The 19,878-nt window shown below is 43.0% G+C and overlaps 1 protein-coding gene across 2 annotated transcripts in view; it reads left to right on the top strand.

The window, feature by feature from the left end:
* The window catches only part of LOC139567708 (growth factor receptor-bound protein 2-like), a 40,561-nt gene extending 31,256 nt beyond the window's left edge, over nucleotides 1-9,305 (top strand). For both annotated transcript variants that reach the window (XM_071389141.1, XM_071389140.1), the window contains exons 3-5: nucleotides 5,028-5,150; nucleotides 6,329-6,497; nucleotides 8,961-9,305. In XM_071389141.1, the coding sequence (XP_071245242.1) occupies nucleotides 5,028-5,150; nucleotides 6,329-6,497; nucleotides 8,961-9,146 (478 nt within the window). In that variant the 3' untranslated portion in view covers nucleotides 9,147-9,305. The remainder of the gene's footprint in view (nucleotides 1-5,027; nucleotides 5,151-6,328; nucleotides 6,498-8,960) is intronic.
* The last annotated feature ends 10,573 nt before the right edge of the window (nucleotides 9,306-19,878 follow it).

Here is a 19,878-nt window from a genome sequence, read left to right as displayed (position 1 = left end):
CCTCTACTTAACATACAGTGCATTGGGAAAGTATTCAGACCTCTTGACTTTTTCCACATTTTGGAACGTTACAGCCTTATTCTAAAATGGATTAAATAGTTTTTTTCCCACGTTATCAATCTATACACGGTACCCCGTAATGAAAAAGCAAAAACAGGTTTTTAGAAATGTTTGTGTGTGTGTGTGTGTGTGTGTGTGTGTGTGTGTGTGTGTGTGTGTGTGTGTGTGTGTGTGTGTGTGTGTGTGTGTGTGTGTGTATGTATGTGTACATACATACATACATACATACATACATACATACATACATACAGTATATCACAAAAGTAAGTACACCCCTCACATTTTTGTAAATATTTGAGTATATCTTTTCATGTGATAACACTGAAGAAATGATACTTTGCTACAATGTAAAGTAGTGAGTGTACATCTTGTATAACAGTGTACATTTGCTGTCCCCTCAAAATAACTCAACACACAGCCATTAATGTCTAAACCGCTGGCAACAAAAGTGAGTACACCCCTAAGTGAAAATGTCCAAATTGGGCCCAATTAGCCATTTTCCCTCCCCGGTGTCATGTGACTTGTTAGTGTTACAAGGTCTCAGGTGTGAATGGGGAGCAGGTGTGTTAAATTTGGTGTCATCGCTCTCACACTCCCTCATACTGACTGGTCACTGGAAGTTCAACATGGCACCTCATGGCAAAGAACTCTCTGAGGATCTGAAAAAAAGAATTGTTGCTCTACATAAAGATGGCCTGGGCTATAAGAAGATTGCCAAGACCCTGAAACTGAGCTGCAGCACGGTGGCCAAGACCATACAGCGGTTTAACTGGACAGGTTCCACTCATTAACAGGCCTCGCCATGGTCGACCAAAGAAGTTGAGTGCACGTGCTCAGCGTCATATCCAGAGGTTGTCTTTGGGAAATAGACGTATGAGTGCTGCCAGCATTGCTGCAGAGGTTGAAGGGGTGGGGGGTCAGCCTGTCAGTGCTCAGACCATACGCCGTATACTGCATCAAATTGGTCTGCATGGCTGTCGTCCCAGAAGGAAGCCTCTTCTAAAGATGATGCACAAGAAAGCCCGCAAACAGTTTGCTGAAGGCAAGCAGACTAAGGACATGGATTACTGGAACCATGTCCTGTGGTCTGATGAGACCAAGATAAACTTATTTGGTTCAGATGGTGTCAAGCGTGTGTGGCGGCAACCAGGTGAGGAGTACAACGACAAGTGTGTCTTGCCTACAGTCAAGCATGGTGGTGGGAGTGTCATGGTCTGGGGCTGCATGAGTGCTGCCGGCACTGGGGCGCTACCGTTCATTGAGGGAAACATGAATGCCAACATGTACTGTGACATACTGAAGCAGAGCATGATCCCCTCCTTTCGGAGACTGGGCCACAGGGCAGTATTCCAACATGATAACGACCCCAAACACACCTCCAAGACGACCACTGCCTTGCTAAAGAAGCTGAGGGTAAAGGTGATGGACTGGCCAAACATGTCTCCTATTGAGCATCTGTGGGTCATCCTCAAACGGAAGGTGGAGGAGTGCAAGGTCTCTAACATCCACCAGCTCCATGATGTCGTCATGGAGGAGTGGAAGAGGACTCCAGTGGCAACCTGTGAAGCTCTGGTGAACTCCATGCCCAAGAGGGTTAAGGCAGTGCTGGAAAATGATGGTGGCCACACAAAATATTGACACTTTGGGCCCAATTTGGACATTTTCACTTAGGGGTGTACTCACTTTTGTTGCCAGCGGTTTAGACATTAATGGCTGTGTGTTGAGTTATTTTGAGGGGACAGCAAATTTACACTGTTATATGAGCTGTACACTCACTACTTTACCTTGTAGCAAAGTGTCATTTCTTCAGTGTTGTCACATGAAAAGATATACTCAAATATTTACAAAAATGTGAGGGGTGTACTCACTTTTGTGATATACTGTACATACATACATACATACATACATACATACATACATACATACATACATACATACATACATACATACAGTTGAAGTCGGAAGTTTACATACACTTAGGTTGGAGTCATTAAAACTCATTTTTCAACCACTCCACAAATTTCTTGTTAACAAACTACAGTTTTGGCAAGTCGGTTAGGACATCTACTTTGTGCATGACACAAGTCATTTTTCCAACCTTACAGTGAAATGCTTATTTATGAGCCCCTAACCGACAGTGCAGAAAAAAGAAAAAAAATACGGATAAGAATAAGAGATAAAAGTAACAAGTTATTAAAGAGCAGCAGTAAGAAATAACAATATATACAGGGGGATACCGGTACAGAGTCAATGTGTGGGGGAACCGGTTAGTTGAGGTAGTATATACATGTAGGTAGAGTTAATTAAAGTGACTATGCATCAGCATTTGTGGGTTCGATTACAGGCTCAAAATGTCCAGAAACAAAGAACTTTCTTCTGAAACTCGTCAGTCTATTCTTGTTCTGAGAAATGAAGGCTATTCCATGCGAGAAATTACCAAGAAACTGAAGATCTCGTACAACGCTGTGTACTACCACCTTCACAAAACAGCGCAAACTGACTCTAACCAAAATAGAAAGAGGAGTGGGAGGCCCCGGTGCAGACCTGAGCAAAAGGACAAGTACATTAGTGTCTAGTTTGAGAAACAGACGCCTCACTGGCAGTCCTCAACTGGCAGCTTCATTAAATAGTACCCGCAAAACACCAGTCTCAACGTCCACAGTGAAGAGGTGACTCCGGGATGCTGGCCTTCTAGGCAACATGCTATATTTAGTAAAGAATATATGACTTCAGCCGAGCAACAGGGCTTTTGTGTAACTGTCAGATAGGAGATGGATTGTACTGTAACTGTCCTACAGAAGCCCTTTCTACATAAACTTCAGGGTTACTAAATGGATCTTATTCTGAGGTAGCCACTAAATAGAGATGGATTGTGCTTTATATTCTACAGACCCACACAGTAGCAAAGAGGGGCTTTGTTCTGTGTAGTCGTCAGCTGTGTGAGAACGCCTTCCCCATTACCGCCACCTGCTCTCAGGGCTGAGAGGGCTCTCACACCGCAACCAATCAGAGACAGAGGGCCCTATTATAGCAGTCAGGAAGAGACTGTCCATTAGCCTTAAGGGTCCTATGACTGATTGGTCAGCTGGGCCTAAATACAGGAGGGAGGGAATCACCTGCTCTATGGAGGAGCAGCTGGTGGAGGAGGGTCCAGGATAGCAGGCAGGCAGGTGGTGGGGCTGGATATGGAAAAAAACAGTACTCACTTCACTATGGGGCTGGCCTTGGCCTGGTTTACATCCACCATGGTTGCAGCTACCATGCTGGAAAAGATCATGTGAGGAGAAGAAAGCCAAGTCACCACAGAATGGTTTGGTTCGGCTCGATAGTGTGTAAAGGGCTCTGACCCTTATGGATCCTGGGAGCCGTGGATGTCAGTGCTACCTCATCAAAGAGCAGCACTCCCCCACCACAAAGCAGGAAGGACCGGGATAATAGGAGGATATCCACATTATCTCTCTACACACAGTGTTACTGTTACCTCAGGGTGTTACCTCAGGGAGATCAGAGCACTGTGGATGAGGGGGTTGGAGTTCTGTCATCCCTAAGCCTGTTTGCGTGTGAACACCAGACACAAAGAATAGCATTGCTAAATGCTAAAAGCTTGTGGGTTGAAACCTATGGCCCAGAGATGCTAGTGCTACCTGACAGGTCAATGTGTGTGTACACATGCAATAGACTTGTTCTACTCATATCTGTCGTCTTTACCCAGCAGGCAAAACTAGCCGGTGGATATGTGACTATCGGCTTGTGACACTGTTTGAGTACTCTGCCCTGATGATGATACTGTATGTGAAACCTGGCTGGATTATCATTCCCTCATGAGGAACAGCTGGAGTTGTTCAGGTCCTCTGGCTTTGTCATGTTGTCTGAGCTCACAAATGAACAAGCTAAGAGGCTTAGCGCTAGCGCTCACCTGCACTGACATGCTCTACTGCAGAGGCCATGGCTATTGGCTAAGCCAATGGTATGCTATCGCTAAGATAAGCTACAGTATATGGTAAGACTAAGCTATATGGCTAAATTAAGCTATATGGATCAAGCTCAGGGTTTGCTTTCACTGGAGATAGAGGCACACATTGTGTGTTGCAACACCTTTGTTGGCACATTGTGACATAACACCTTTATCTGGACAGGAAAATTCCACACCTGACTAGTCACAGAAGGATTGGGAGGTCCCACACACCACCACACACTGTACACCCATGCACAAACACACACACAGTGACACACACACACTCTGTATGGAGTATCCGTGGGGGTTGGTGACTGACCGCTGGTATTGGGCACCAGTCAGAGCCAGACAGTCCGAGCCAGAGGAGTAGGTAGCAGGTGTGGTTGGCATGGCAGCACACAGAGTTGTCATTGTCTCGGCCCAAAGCTCCACCAGCTTTTTTATCAGACCAGGAACCTCCCTGTAATTACAACCTACTAGGACAAATGCAAAAAGACAAATAAAATGGCCCATAGGTGCTCACTTACTGCATTGATTTCATTCTATTTGGCATGCAAAATAGATGCGATATTCTGATTTTGACATCATTGTTTAGTAGTGTTATTGGTTGCTATGCACTTCACTCACTCCTCCCCCAGACACAACAACCACTACAACTGTCAATAATAGGGGTCAGGTTTGAGGTCAAGCTCTGCTTAGGGCCATGTTCCCATGACATTGAGTCATGCCTATGACCCTACGCTTTGAGGTTACTCAAAAGGTCATCGCTAACTAGCTACCTGTCACAACCACACCACAATCAAATTCTGCTAAGTGCTGCTTTTCCTACAAATTAAGAATAAGAAACACCCAGTGTGGTAGGGCTGGTTGAAACAACGTCATTTTGCTCACAGGGTATTTTTTCTTTCTTCTTAATTTGCAGTATAACAGCACTGTGACTTGCGACTTGTTTTTATAAAACATTTAATGAGTTATTAAAGTGTTTTGTTCCGATTTGTTGTTGTTGTCCCAGGTGGTTCTATGGTAAGATCCCCCGGGCGAAGGCAGAGGAGATGCTGAACCAACAGAGGCACGATGGGGCCTTCCTCATCCGAGAGTCGGAGAGCGCACCGGGAGACTTCTCCCTCTCTGTCAAGTATGTCACACGCACACACTCAGTTTTATTTAACCTTTAGTTCATTTCAGTTCAATCATTGTATAACTCATCGACCAATTATCTGTTTTCCCTTTTTTTAATTACTTTCAAAAATACACTTTTCTCCAATATCAGTCCTCTGTTTACATATTTTTTCCCAACTCTGTGTTAAGTGCTAGCTTTCTCATGCACAACTCCCATCTTGGTTTACGAGGGTGGCGTCAAGCCAGCTTGAACTGGGAGGTACTGACTGTTCTAGCAGTGACTGGCCACCCTGTTCCCACTCTAGGCTTCATGTAAAGTCGCTGTGCAGATCTACAGATCCATATCAAGTTAATTGGCTGTGTCATCTCTGACTCACCTGGGGCTAACCAACAGTTATCTGCTACTTAAGCACGTTGGTCTCCTTCAGATGGCTCCGGTGTGGGCGCTGCTGCCTCTTATCAAAGCTTTGCAAGCTGGCACTTTCCCTAGTCCCAGGCTGTGTCTGCAGTAAGTGAGGTGAATGAGTGAGGTGAGTGAGTGTGTGAGAAATGGAACCTTATTCCCTTTGTCCAGGCCAAAAGTAGTACACTGTATAGAGAATAGGGTGCCATTGTGGACACATACTCCAGTTCAGCACTTAATAGTAGGTGACAGAATAGAATATTATTCTTGTCGCTACTGGTACAATTGCACTGTCCTAGTGTCACAGCTGTGTACCAAACAACTGTCCTAGTGTCACAGCTGTGTACCAAACAACTGTCCTAGTGTCACAGCTGTGTACCAAACAACTGTCCCTGTCTAATCCATTTGTAATGCAATCTAATGAAGTATATCTTCCGTGTCAAAATCCCAAACTCATGGTATCACGCTGTGAGAAGGAAACTGTACCAACTGGGCTTAAATCATTCATGAAAGCGCCGACACAGATGGTTATGAAACTAGTGCCCACGTGATGTAGACTTAACAGTGTTTTGACTGCTGTCCTCAGATGGTTACCACGGTAAATGTCATCACTCACTTTCTGTTTATTCTATACTTATCTCCCCCTTCTTCTTCTTCTCCTCCTCCTCTTCCTCCTCCGCCACAGGTTTGGTAATCACAGATCTGAAACGGTTGGACTGATGGAAGTAGTATGACGGTCACCTTGTTTAAACTTAACCAGTCACTTCTAGATCTATGCTACCTCTCCACAGGTTTGGTAGTGACGTGCAGCACTTCAAGGTCCTGCGTGACGGGGCTGGGAAGTACTTCCTGTGGGTGGTCAAGTTCAACTCTCTCAACTCCCTGGTGGACTACCACCGTTCCACCTCTGTGTCCCGCAACCAGCCCATCTTCCTCAGGGACATCGAGCAGGTCCCACAGGTGAGGAGGGAGGGAGGGACACACAGGCACACACACACACAGGGACACACACACGCACATAGGGACACGCACACAGGGAGACACGCGCACACAGGGACACACGTGCACACATGGGCACACACAGGGACACGCGCACACAGGGACACACGCGCACACAGGGACACACACATGCTCACACAGGGAGACACACATGCTCACACAGGGACACACACGCGCACACAGGGGCGCACACAGGGACACACACACACAGGAACACGCGCACACATAGGGGAGCACACATGGACACACACACACACACACAGGGACACACACATACTTTAGAAAAGCCACTTTTCTCCAATATCACTCCTAATTTTACCTTATCAGTAATCACTCATTTTCTGTTTATTCTATCCTCATCTCCCTCTTCTTCATCTTTTTCCTCTTCTACTTCTTCTGCTCATCCTCGTCCTTCTCCCCGCCCCCCAGAAACACACACACAAATACATGTAAACACACAGATACAGTGCCTTCAGAAAGTATTCACACCCCTTGACTTATTCCACATTTTGTTGTTACAGCCGGAATTAAAAGTGTATTACATATATTTTTCCCCTTACCCATCTACACACACTACCCCATCATGACAAAGCGAAAACCTGTTTTTAGAAATGTTTGCAAATGTATTCAAAATGAAATACAGAAATATTTAATATACATAAGTATTCACACCACTGAGTCAATACTTTGTAGAAGCACCTTTGGCAGCGATTACAGCTGTGAGTCTTTCTGGGTAAGTCAACATTTGGATTGTGCAACATTTGCCTATTATTCTTTTCAATATTCTTCAAGCTCTGTTAAATTGGTGGTTGATCATTGCTAGACAACCATTTTCAGGTCTTGCCATAGATTTTGGAAGTAGATTTAAGTCAACTGTAACTCGGCCACTCAGGAACATTCACTGTCCTCTTGGTAAGCAACTACAGTGTAGATTTGGCCTTGTTTCAGGTTTTTTTGCTGAAAGGTGAATTCATCTCCCAGTGTGGAAAGCAGACTGAACCAGGTTTTCCTCTAGGGTTTTTTCCTGTTCTTAACTCCATTGCGTTAATTTTTTTATCCTGATAAACTCCCCAGTCCTTAACGATTACAAGCATACCCATAACATGATGCAGCCACCACTATGCTTGAAAATACTGAGAGTGGTGCTCAGTAATGTGTTTCCCTAAACATTACACTTTATATTCAGGACAAAAAGTGAATTGCTTTGCCACATTTTTTTTGTTGAGGATACAGGATACATGTTTTGGAGATTAAATACAATGTTGTTAATTAGAATTGTGGAGTAAATACAATGTTGTTGAACCACCCTCAGTTTTCTCCTATCACAGCCATTAAACTCTAACTGTTTTAGTCACCATTGGCATCATGGTGAAATTCCTATGCAGTTTCCTTCCTCTCCGGCAACTGAGTTAGGAAGGACGCCTGTATCTTTGTAGTGACTGGGTGTATTGATACACCATCCAAAGTGTAATTAATAACTTCACTGTGTTCAAAGGGATATTCAATGTCTACTTTTATTTTATTTTTTACCCAGTTACCAATAGATACCCTTTGCGAGGCATTGGAAAACCTCCCTGGTCTTTGTGGTTGAATCTGTGTTTAAAATGTACTACTCGACTGAGGGACCTTACAGATAATTGGTACAGAGATGAGGTAGTCATAAAAAAAAACTTTTACTCCACCCAGAGTGAGTACATGTGACTTGTTAAGCAAATGTTTACTCCTGAACTTATTTAGGTTTGCCATAACATAGGGGTTGAATACTTATTGACTTGAGACATTTTAGCTTTTCATTTTTTAAATGAATTTGTAAAAATGTCCAAAAACACAATACCACTTTAACATTATGGGGTATTGTGTGGACAAAAAAAACATCTCAATTTAATCTATTTTAAATTCAGGCTGTAACACAACACAATGTGGAATAAGTCAAGGGACGTGAATACTTTCTGAAGGTAATGTATGTACACACAGCGCTGCACATCATACGGAATACCAGGGAAATCCTCATCTCCGACAATCATTTAATGAGATTGCATCACGTAATCTCATCTAAGCAATCATGCAGAAACACAGCCGATTACCAGTGAACTACAGTTCACTAAGCAATTTTGCAGAAAAATAGCTAACTCCACTATGGTCGCCTTCATGTTGGTTATGAGACAAATAAACAAGTAGAGGTACAATACAATTGGAAGTTGGAAAAAAGGGTCATGTTCATTAGGCACCAAACAGAAGAAAACTGATTTTAACAGAGGGTCTACTACACAGACCAATAAGAAATACTGTTCCATTGCAAAGCGTTTTTAAACATTATCCGTTGCGTGCCCTAATGAACACGATCCTGGACCATGTCTTGTCTAACCTGCCCGACTACACTCGTCACATATTCTAACCCGTGTGTTTCTCCTCTCGTCTCTCCAGCATTCAACGTACGTGCAGGCGCTGTTTGACTTCGACCCTCAGGAGGACGGCGAGCTGGGCTTCCGACGCGGCGACTTCATCCAGGTCCTGGACAACTCCGACCCCAACTGGTGGAAAGGGGCTTGCCACGGCCAGACGGGCATGTTCCCGCGCAACTACGTCACGCCAGTCAACCAAAACATGTGATCATGTCACGCCTGTCAACCAAAACATTTGATTGGCTAAGTGAATAATGACATGACCCCCTCGTCCCCCATTGGCCAATTTACAACCCCTCAGGACTTTGAGGGACACTTCAGAAACAGACCTAAATGAGGAATGGAAGAATGGGAAGAGGAACAAAAATCCTGCAAAGACACAGAGCGAGAGGCAGATTTCATTACTCAGACTCTACAGTTGACTCGGTGGATTCTTTGATGCAATGAGGGAGACACACGGAACAGAGAAGCATTGCAAAGGAACCTAAGTTGACGTAAAAAAACAAACACAAGGGATCCGGCTATAGCTCGACTCCGCTACGGCCTCCCTTCTTATACGTTCTTTGTTTTCTTTCTTTACGCATAACATCACCATTCTATGTTTCAGTCTATTAGACAAAAACAATGAGGAAGATGTCAGAGACCAAAGACTCTAGTCTAGTGTGTTATTGATCTCAACCCAGCTTTGGGAGAGAAGAACCATGGACTGGAGAGAAATTCTATTGTTATCGATGTGTATGTATATCTCTAAATATTTGTAGTTTGAGCCTGTTTTAGTGTGTTTTTTTTCCATTCATTTATTTGATTTCTTCCCTATTTGTAGACCTACATATTGTCGTTTTCTAGGATCATATTCATTTAGTACCAAATGGAAGAAAATAGACAGGGAGGAACTACCTGAACTGAATAAGAAACTCATTTTTGTTTTCCGTAGCAAAACGTTTTGTTGCGTTTTGAAACTGTGCACTAATTAATATGACCCAGATCATGCACAGAGTCTCTGAGACAAGAAGCTAAATGGTTTTCATGTGATTGGGAGTTATTCAATACTCTCAAGACAGAAATAATATTTCAATAATATTTTTCTGGTGGAAATCTAATTTGGAAAATGTCAGGATTTCTACTTTGTTCTGGTGTGAAAGCAGAAGCGCGGCTATCAGCTAGAACCAATTGTGTCATTTTTTACCCATTTAGGCATTTAGGGGCTTTCTGCATTTGTAAATGTAGCCAGTGGTTGACTTGCTAGTGGTTGACTGGGTTGAAACGGCAGTATCCTTATAATCATTAGTTCTATGAAAGAAGGTATTGAATAGTGCTACACTCACTGATTTCACCCTGCGTTTGTGGAAGTTGGGTAGTGCCTTTTCCATCTCTGGTGTTTTCTGTCTTTCCAGGTTGACCAATGAGCGCTTTTTAAGCAGCAGATCTCAGAGATACGGTGACCAATACAATGTCTCCATTCGCCACACATGCTGGCCTTTGGTTAGGGGTTACCTTATGGAAACTCCAGTCTGAATCTCTAAACCCATCTCAGCTTTGCAGTCTCTTCTGTCTCACTTTCAAGTATGATTATCCGATGAAAGAGAAACAATGTTTTGTGCCAGAGGGTGTTGTTTCCCTTGAGAAATGACTAAATGGTTTGATGTAAATGTGCAATGTGGATCTATGTTTTCAACAGAATGACATGCATATGACAAAGTCTTGTTTTGTCTGATTATGGGACGTATCAAAAGGGCTTTTGGAATTCTATGCGATTTAGATGCGAACACATTATCTGTCGGTTTGGTTGCGTCTAAAGGGGGACATTTTTGACAGCGGGCGAAAAGAAGTCACAGAAAAGGTAGTTTAGCGTTTCCTGAAAGAGGGGACATGAATTGTCATAAAGACCAACGTAAGTGCTTGATCTGGGCAACATCTTAAGTATTTATCCTTCAGTCAGTGTCTGCTTGTGACGGAGGCAGAATGGAATCCTCCATCTTGATAAAGAGATTAAAGGACCAATGATGCTGACAAACTGACTCTAGATCAGAACGACAAGCGCAACGGGTGGGTCAATGACCTCTATTGAACTCTGTGTCCACAACTCTCTACTTTGGAAATTTTGAGAATCTTGAAGAGGACCTCAAATGCAAGGAATTCCATATGATCTCTCCTCCACTCTGCTTGTTATTCCTTATCTACACTCTTTGATTTGGAAAACTACTCGAATATGCTTTATGTTTTCTTGAAGTAAAATGTCTGAAATACACAAAGAGGCAGGTCTGAAGGGAATATGCAGGGAGTGGACCATGCAAGTTTTTCAATGTTATTTCTAGCCTGCAATGAGCCATTCCAATGAACTGATAGTCCGATTGACTTGCAGGTGGTTGAAAATGCAAGGGCACGAGAAACCTTGCTTACGTGGTTTCGTTATGAACTGTAGCCTGGCTATGTGTTGCCTTGCTGTTGTTGCAACGCCCCCCCCCCTCATGTGATTGCAGGGGTCAATGTTTCAGCAGGTATAGAGTTGAGACTGGTATCCTATTGGTTGACTCTTGGCCTGGTTGAACCAGATTGAACGCTGCGTTCAACATTCAGTCTGTTCTACCAGGCTAATTGACGCTACCAGACGGCTGCTCTCAAGGGGCCTGATAAATAGCACCCAGTCCAAAACGTTGTCTATTTACGCTGTCTCTAGGTTCCTGGACAGCCTTGCACTCTCCCGTGGTCAATATTTACTCTCTCCTCCGTCAGTCATTCATTACAGTGCGAAGGTTGCCAGCAAGTGTACCATTCATTAAGCCTAGTTAAATATGACATAACACTGCACTCAGCACTCACTATTTGTTGCACTTCGGTGACAATAGTCTCCAGTCTGCTACCAGTATCATTCTATGGTTTATTTCCTCGTCCATTTGCAGCCGTCTGACTCGTTATTCCGGAGTGGTATCATACAGTGGTTGACACCTAAGACGATGTGATTGTTTACCTTATGCTGGAAAGTCTTTGTATGTATATCTGACATGGTTGCTTTATGATGTCATTTCATGATGTGCGTGTATTAGAAAGGTTTCAGTTTTCAAACGGGAGGATGATGATGTCCCCTGATGTCTGTCACAGCATTTGATTTCCTTTGAACGTAGATCGACGACGACAGAATAATAAAACAATCACTATGAAGAAGCTACTGTTGTGACGTTGGTTACTTCTTGTTGTCGCGGGTACTGTATGTTTCACATTAGAACAATCCACATTGTTTTTAGGAGGAAGTTCTACACATAGAAATTAGAACCACAGACACAGATTAAGCCTAGCCATTACGTGCAAAACTCTTTCAATGTCGATTCTCCATTGAGAATGCTTTTTAGTCCAGGACTAGGCTTCATCTGGGAAACTGGCCCTGTATCTCTATGGTTACTCCACTAACTATCTCACCGCTTTAGCACAACAGAGAGAGTTCCTACAGAGAGCATGGAGGAGCAATGTAGCAGATTGGATGTGGGCTCTTATCATGGGTCATGCTTGGGTTACACTCAACACCACACACTGTGACACAATGTTTCAAAAGAGAAAGATGCTGATTAACTGGGTGACATAAGTAGTCAGATAATATGCCCAAGTCCTGATCTAAGGTCAGTTTGATATGTACCCACTAATGGTTACTATTAGAATGAGTGTAAGCTAAGTCTTATCCTAGATCTGTGCTTACGACCCAGACAGTCTCTCAGATATAGGATCAGTTTAGCTTTTTAGATCATTTATATGATTATATGGACAGTGGGGGGGACCTGATCCTAGATCAACACTCCAACGCTGAGACGCTTTATGAATACAGGCCCATAGGCTACCTCTACCCAGTAGCGGAGCGTAGATAAAATCACCGGGGAAGCCAAGCCAGGAAATAAAAAAGCCATATTACAACCTATGTGTTGTGATAATTGCGTTGTTTGTTCTATAACCTGTTAGTTCATATGCCTTGACACCATGATATATAGGCTTAAGGCCGAGACAAGAAGACAGTGGCAGAATAAATTCAACCACACCTTTGTTTCATTACAAAACCGGAGAGCAAAATCTGTCCTGTGGAGTCCACAAAACATTTAGCATGTAACTAACCGTTACATGACCTACAGCATGGTCAAGCAAGGTGATGTTTCCACTAAACAACTATTGATTTGGAACCACAGAGAGTTACCGCAAGTCGCAAAGAAAACAGGAACTGCCTCCACTATTCCAGCATCATTTCAACTTCAACATTTCAACATCATCGAATCACCTATGCTTAGTCTAATCGAGTGACAACTAAACTATACCCAAAACTTTTAGTCCAATCAACTTAAGCTAAATATGTGCCTGTGTGTGTTTGGTATATGTGTGTGTGTGCATGCAAGTAGATAAAAACATGTTGACTCACCCTGCTTGTAGAGAAACACCAATTCCGCCATCCTCTTTCATGTTGCCTAAACAAGTCTACGAGTCACACTTTTAGCTATTGTTTTCCTAGGCTACCTGGCTAAAATGCTTGCTCGCTAGCCTAACTTCCTTTCATGGGCAATGATCCGCCAGGTCAGCTAGTTAACATTAGCCTACTACATCTAGCTACATGTTGAATTTCCATCCTCTCGGGCTAGGGGCACAATGTTGTAATTTATGGTAATATCAGAATCGCGTAGGCTACCTGGCTAAAATGCTTGCTCGCTAGCCTAACTTCCTTTCATGGGCAATGATCCGCCAGGTCAGCTAGTTAACATTAGCCTACTACATCTAGCTACATGTTGAATTTCCATCCTCTCGGGCTAGGGGCACAATGTTGTAATTTATGGTAATATCAGAATCGCGTTATAATCATTGGCCAGTACCGAGAAGTAAAACCACAAGTCCAAATCCCTACCTCCCTCCATGGCTAATTTAGAAAAGGGCTGATTTTAGCTAGCTAGAAAACAACACGAAATGCAAAAATTATATATTTTTTCTGTCAATGATGTTTGGCTTCTGATGTGATTGGTCTGAAGCCAAATCCAAACTGGCTTTCCTTGACACTTTCTTTTGGTGCATCAAGACAAATCACAGCTGAGCTCGCTCAGTTTAGCTCAACACTGATTAGCTGTTATTCTTTTGAAAAATTATCAAGGGAGGCCAAATTTTCGCTGGCTTCCTTTGGATTCAATGCTACTGGCAGCAAAAATGTCATACTCTTTTTGACCAGACAGCATCAGATAGATACGCTATACATACTGAGACAGAGATGTGCTGTTTCTTTCGTTTGGATGCTTTTTCCAGTGAGAAACATTCAGCCTCTTGCAAATTGAATGAATTTGATGAAACACAGTGAGATGAAAGATACATTATTTTGTATGTTTTTTTCCTGGTACATTTTTTGGGGAAGCCTGGCTTCACTTGGCATCCGTGAATACACACCACTGCCTTTACCTGGAGTGTATGTAATAGAGATGGTCTTTCTCTGGGTTGGGAGGGGTTGTCTCATACCCATCCTGCTGTCTGTCATATGTATGACCCATCTCCAGATCAAAGTCAGTGTGTGGGGTGGAGGAGCCACTTCTCCCTGACATGAAGTTCCTGTCTGAAACGCATGCAAAACCCCCTCCGCTGCCTCACACTGGTTTCTTTGTACCTCGGCCTGCTCTAATCTGAGGTTTTCATCTGTGTCTGTTAGACTGTGCTGTTCTTTCACACATTGGCACTCCCATCAGAGTGTTCACAGGGAGGAGGGTCCATGGGAAATTACTCACCTAGACTGGAGAGAAGTGAATGTTGAATGTAGTCCCGTGTGGCTCAGTTGGTAGAGCATGGCGCGTGCAACGCCAGGGTTGTGGGTTCATTCCCCACGGGGGGACCAGGATGAATATGTATGAACTTTCCAATTTGTAAGTCGCTCTGGATAAGAGCGTCTGCTAAATGACTTAAATGTAAATGTAAATGTTGAAGAAGAGGTTAACTGGTTTGCCCAGTGCTCTAGTAGTCAACTATAGGGTGACATGCTGTTTATCTTGCATCATTGCATCATTGTACCCATACCATACTTGCATAATGACTGACCCAATGGCTCTATCTAGCGTTTTGCTCTAGTGAGGCTTTGGTACTCTGGCTCTTTCTAGTAAGGCAGGTGGTCATAGATTATATACTGTGTTATTTGCGCCATCTGCCGGCAGTACAACATAATTACAGTACAAAAACAACAGAACACCAACCACAGCGACTACAGAAAAAGTGTAACTGGTAACTAATTAAGTGAAACCTATTCTAAAAACTGTAAAAAGATAACAAGATATTATGAATCTTGTGTTTTTGTGCGCCTCCCCCCCCCCCCCAAAAAAAAACACTGCACCGTATTTCGCGAGAGGACACACCGCATGTGCAGTGCTCACCAGCATCAATTGGCGGGAAGAACGGGTGCTGAGGGTGCAGCAGTACCCCAAAAGAAATCGTAATAAATCAAATATATATACAGTACGGTCAAAAGTTTGGACACACCTACTCATTGCAGGGTTTTTCTATATATTTTTTCATTTTCTACATTGTAGAATAATAGTGAAGATATAAAGACTATGAAATAACACATATGGAATCATTTAGTAACCAAAAAAGTGTTAAACAAATCCAAATATATTTTATATTTGATATTCTTCAAAGAAGCCACCCTTTGCTTTGATGACAGCTTTGCACACTCTTGGGATTCTCTCAACCAGCTTCATGAGGTAGTCACCTGGAATGCATTTCAATTAACAGGTGTGCCTTGTTAAAAGTTAATTTGTGGAATTTCTTTACTTCTTAATGTGTTTGAGCCAATCAGGTGTGTTGTGACAAGGTAGGGGTGGTAAACAGAAGATAGCCCTATTTGTAAAAGACCAAGTCAATATTATGTCAAGAACAGCTCAAATAAACAAAGAGAAACGACAGTCTACATTGTAGAATAATAGTTACTTTAAGACATGGTCAGTCAATCCGGAAAATTTCAATAACTTTGAAAGTTTCTTCAAGTGCAGTCGCAAAAACCATCAAGTGCTATGATGAAACTGGCTCTCATGAGGACTGCCACAGAAAAGGAAGACCCATTGTTACCTCTTCTGCAGAGGATAAGTTCATTAGAGTTTCCAGCCTCAGAAATTTCAGCCCAAATAAATCATGCCTTCATGGTCGAATTGCTGCAAAGAAACCACTACTAAAGGACACCAATAATAAGAAGAGACTTGCTTGGGTTAAGAAATACGAGCAATGGACATTAGACCGGTGGAAATCTGTCCTTTGGTCTGAATGTCCAAATGTTTGATTTTTGGTTCCAACCGCAGTGTCTTTGTGAGACGCTGAGTAGGTGAACGGATGATCTCCGCATGTGTGGTTCCCACCGTGTAGCATGGAGGAGGAGGTGTGATGGTGTGGGGGTGCTTTGCTGGTGACACTGTCTGTGATTTATTTAGAATTCAAGGCACACTTAACCAGCATGGCTACCACAGCATTCTGCAGCGATACACCATCCCATCTGGTTTGCGCTTAGTGGGACTATCATTTGTTTTTCAACAGGACAATGACCCAACACACCTCCAGGCTGTGTAAGGGCTTTTTGACCAAGAAGGAGAGTGATGGAGTGACATGGCTTCCACAATTGTCACGACTTCCGCCGAAGTCGGTCCCTCTCCCTGTTCGGGCGGCGTTCGGCGGTCGATGTCACCGGCCTTCTAGCCATCGCCGATCCACTTTTAATTTTCCATTTGTTTTGTCTTTGTTTTACACACCTGGTTTCAATTCCCCAATTACATGTTCATTATTTAACCCTCTGTTTTCCCCATGGTTTTTGTGCGTGATTGTTTTATGTATGTTCGGTCCGTTATTGTGTGCTTGGTATTACGACATGTTATTGGAATATTTGAGTAAAGTTACTTGTGTTACTCATCTCTTCTGTCCTGCGTCTGACTCCTCTGCACCAGCTACACCCAGACCACTACAACAATCACCCGACCTCAACCCAATTGAGATGGCTTGGGATGAGTTGAACCGCAGGGTAAAGGCAAAGCAGCCAACAAGTGCTCAGCATATGTGGGAACTCCTTCAAGACTGTTGGAAAAGCATTCCAGGTGAAGCTGGTTGAGAGAATCTCAAATATAAATATATTTTGATTTAACACTTTTTTGGTTACTACATGATTCCATTACTTCATAGTTTTGATGTATTCACTATTATTATACAATGTAGAAAATAGTAAAAATAAAGACAAAACCCTTGAATGAGTTGGTGTCCAAACTTTTGACTGGTACTGTATATTAGGGTTGTGCAGTGGACCAATATGCACCAGTAAAGGGAGTGAAACATTGAGAGGTGAACCTTGCTGACTGTTGAGCTCCTTCCTAATATGCATCTGGGTAGTGTGTATTATGGTAATTGTATATCCTTCTATATTATGGAGTTCACAGATGGAGTTAGGGCCCACCACTCCTCAATATTTCAATCCCTTTCCTGATACATCACATGATGGCTTAGCAGTTGCCTTGCAACCCTCTGCAGCTAGCCTCCCAATGATGTTAAGGTATCTGCCTCCAGCTCTATCAGTAATACATACCCTAATACATAAACAATAAAGTACACACGGGTGACTAATTGCAAATTCTGGTTATTTGTCAGGTAGCAGAGATGGTTGCGTCCATGAGGGAAGTCGGTGAGAAGAATGAGGAGGGCAACTGTATAGATACTGCCGAGCTGGAGAAGGCAGAAGAGTTGGAGAAGGCAGAAGCCAAAATCAAAGACCTCCAGAGGCAGCTGCACAGGAAAACCTTCTCCAAAGAGAGATTCCAGGGAAGTGCTGGTGATATATGGTTTTACAACCGGACTGTACGATTACATGACCTTTCTGACCTTATACGACTTCCTCCGACCAAAGCAAAGTGGCCAGCTGCACTACTGGGGCTCTCTTTTCAAAGGGAAGCTGGCAAAAGATGGCCAAGAGTTGGGGAGACACAGAAAGCTCAGTCCCATGGATGGACTGTTCCTGGTCCTCATTCGTCTCTGAGTCTGACTTTTAATGAGGGACCTTGCTGACTGCTTTGGCGTTTTGGTGCAATATCATGTATCATCGTTTCAAGCAGCTGCCCAGTCGGCAGTTTGTACAGAAGCGTATGCGTGTCATAGTCAAGACAGAATACCCGAACTGTCGAGTCATAGTAGACTGCACAAAGGTTTTCATTGAAAGCCATCCAGGCTTGCCGCACAGACCTGCACCTGGTTCAACTACAAGAACCCTAACATGACCAAGGCCTTAGTGTGCATTGCACCTCATGGCTCCATTGTGTACATGTCTGATCTGTATGGGGGGGCCACCTCTGACAGACAGGTCTTTGAGCGAAGTGGATTACTGGACATGCTGGAAGCAGGGGACAAGGTACTGGCGGATCGGAGTTTTGACATTCAGGACTTACTTGTTTCCAAAGGAGTCCGTGTCTCTGTTGCACCATTTGCGAGGGGGAAGTCTCAGGTGTGTGACACCCGTCGCATTGCTCACCTACAGATTCATGTTGAACGTGCCATTGAACGGGTGAAAAACTTCAGGATTCTCCAGCAGCGAGTTCCCATCAGCATGTGCTCAGAACTGAATGAGACCTGGCACATATGTTGTCATCTGTCATCTGGTTTGGGCTGCTGGCCCTGGGGTCCCATGTGTTTGTGTTGTCGCGTTCAAGTCGGGCCGCTGTCTTTCTGGCTTGGACACTCCTCCTGGCTTTCCGGTCTCTCTCGCACTGTCTGTCCAATAATTAGTATGTAATTGAGCATACATTTCCTTACATTTCAAATAGAAAAGGTGTCTGTTATAAGTGTGTATTTGAACATATAATCACCATCAACATGGAAGACAATTTAAGTGTATATCATTTAGGTACAGCTCACATTTTTGGGGGAGCAAGATTTCTGGACAAGCAAGTATTTTTTTTTTGTATGTTAAATGTTCTAACTATATTAGTGTTTATGGACATTTAAAGCATAGTAGTGGTTATTCTGACTGACAGATTTTTTGGGCTGTGGTCATTCACATTTTTCATCTACGATTATATGCTATTAATGCACATCACTTCAAATGTCTTAGAAACATTAACCCTTTTCACAATCGTGGGAGTTGGCCTATATGGATAGGGCTAAATTGAAATGTTTCTTACAGGAAAAAAAAGAAAAGCACGGAAGCAATTGAAAGGGAAGTTTGGAGATTATGGGAAAATTATTAGACCAAAGTTGGAAGATACAACAGTTCGCCTGACACAGGACTGAATCCAAACATTACACTGTTGCTTTTATGTGCATTTTACATTTACTGTACTTTTTGCCGCATTTGTTGATAACTAAATCTGAAAATACTCTGAATACATTCAGTAACATGATAAGAATATTCCTGGAAAACGTGGGGTAGGTGCAACATAAGAGAAAAACAATAGTCTCCAAGTGGCCACACCCCTCTCCAAAGTGTGCACAGTTTCTAAGTCATTTCAATGCACTTTTATGACTCAAAGAAGTCTTCAGCTATAAGGTGCTTTTTTGATCTCTCCTAGCTGTGCCATTGAGGAACTACAGCAAGCACACTTGTAATTGTTGTGTTTGGAACACAGCCCCGCATTGCCGCAATCACACAATTACTGCTGTTGTTTAAGCAATCCAAAAACGGACCATTGTAAATCACAATCTGAGTAAGGTGGGCATCATTTGAAAGTTTGTTCTAATGCCAACATGACTAGCTAAATTATAAAATACGATTTTACGGTGTTACGCTTTCACCGGGTAATTCATAGAAACAGATTATAATTCTGGTGCGCATAAAAACGAGTGCATTCCGATTCGTGTTCTGCTGCTAATTTTCCTCACAATAGACAAACATCGTCTCATTCTGTTCAGAACAACTCAGGGTATGAGGCCATGTCACCTTGTAACTGTACATCAACCATAGTGATCATAAACGCTGACACTATATA

The sequence above is a fragment of the Salvelinus alpinus genome, chromosome 2 (assembly GCF_045679555.1).
Source record: "Salvelinus alpinus chromosome 2, SLU_Salpinus.1, whole genome shotgun sequence".
NCBI classification, from domain to species: Eukaryota; Metazoa; Chordata; class Actinopteri; order Salmoniformes; family Salmonidae; genus Salvelinus; species Salvelinus alpinus.
This window is presented reverse-complemented; position numbering and strand designations above follow the sequence as displayed.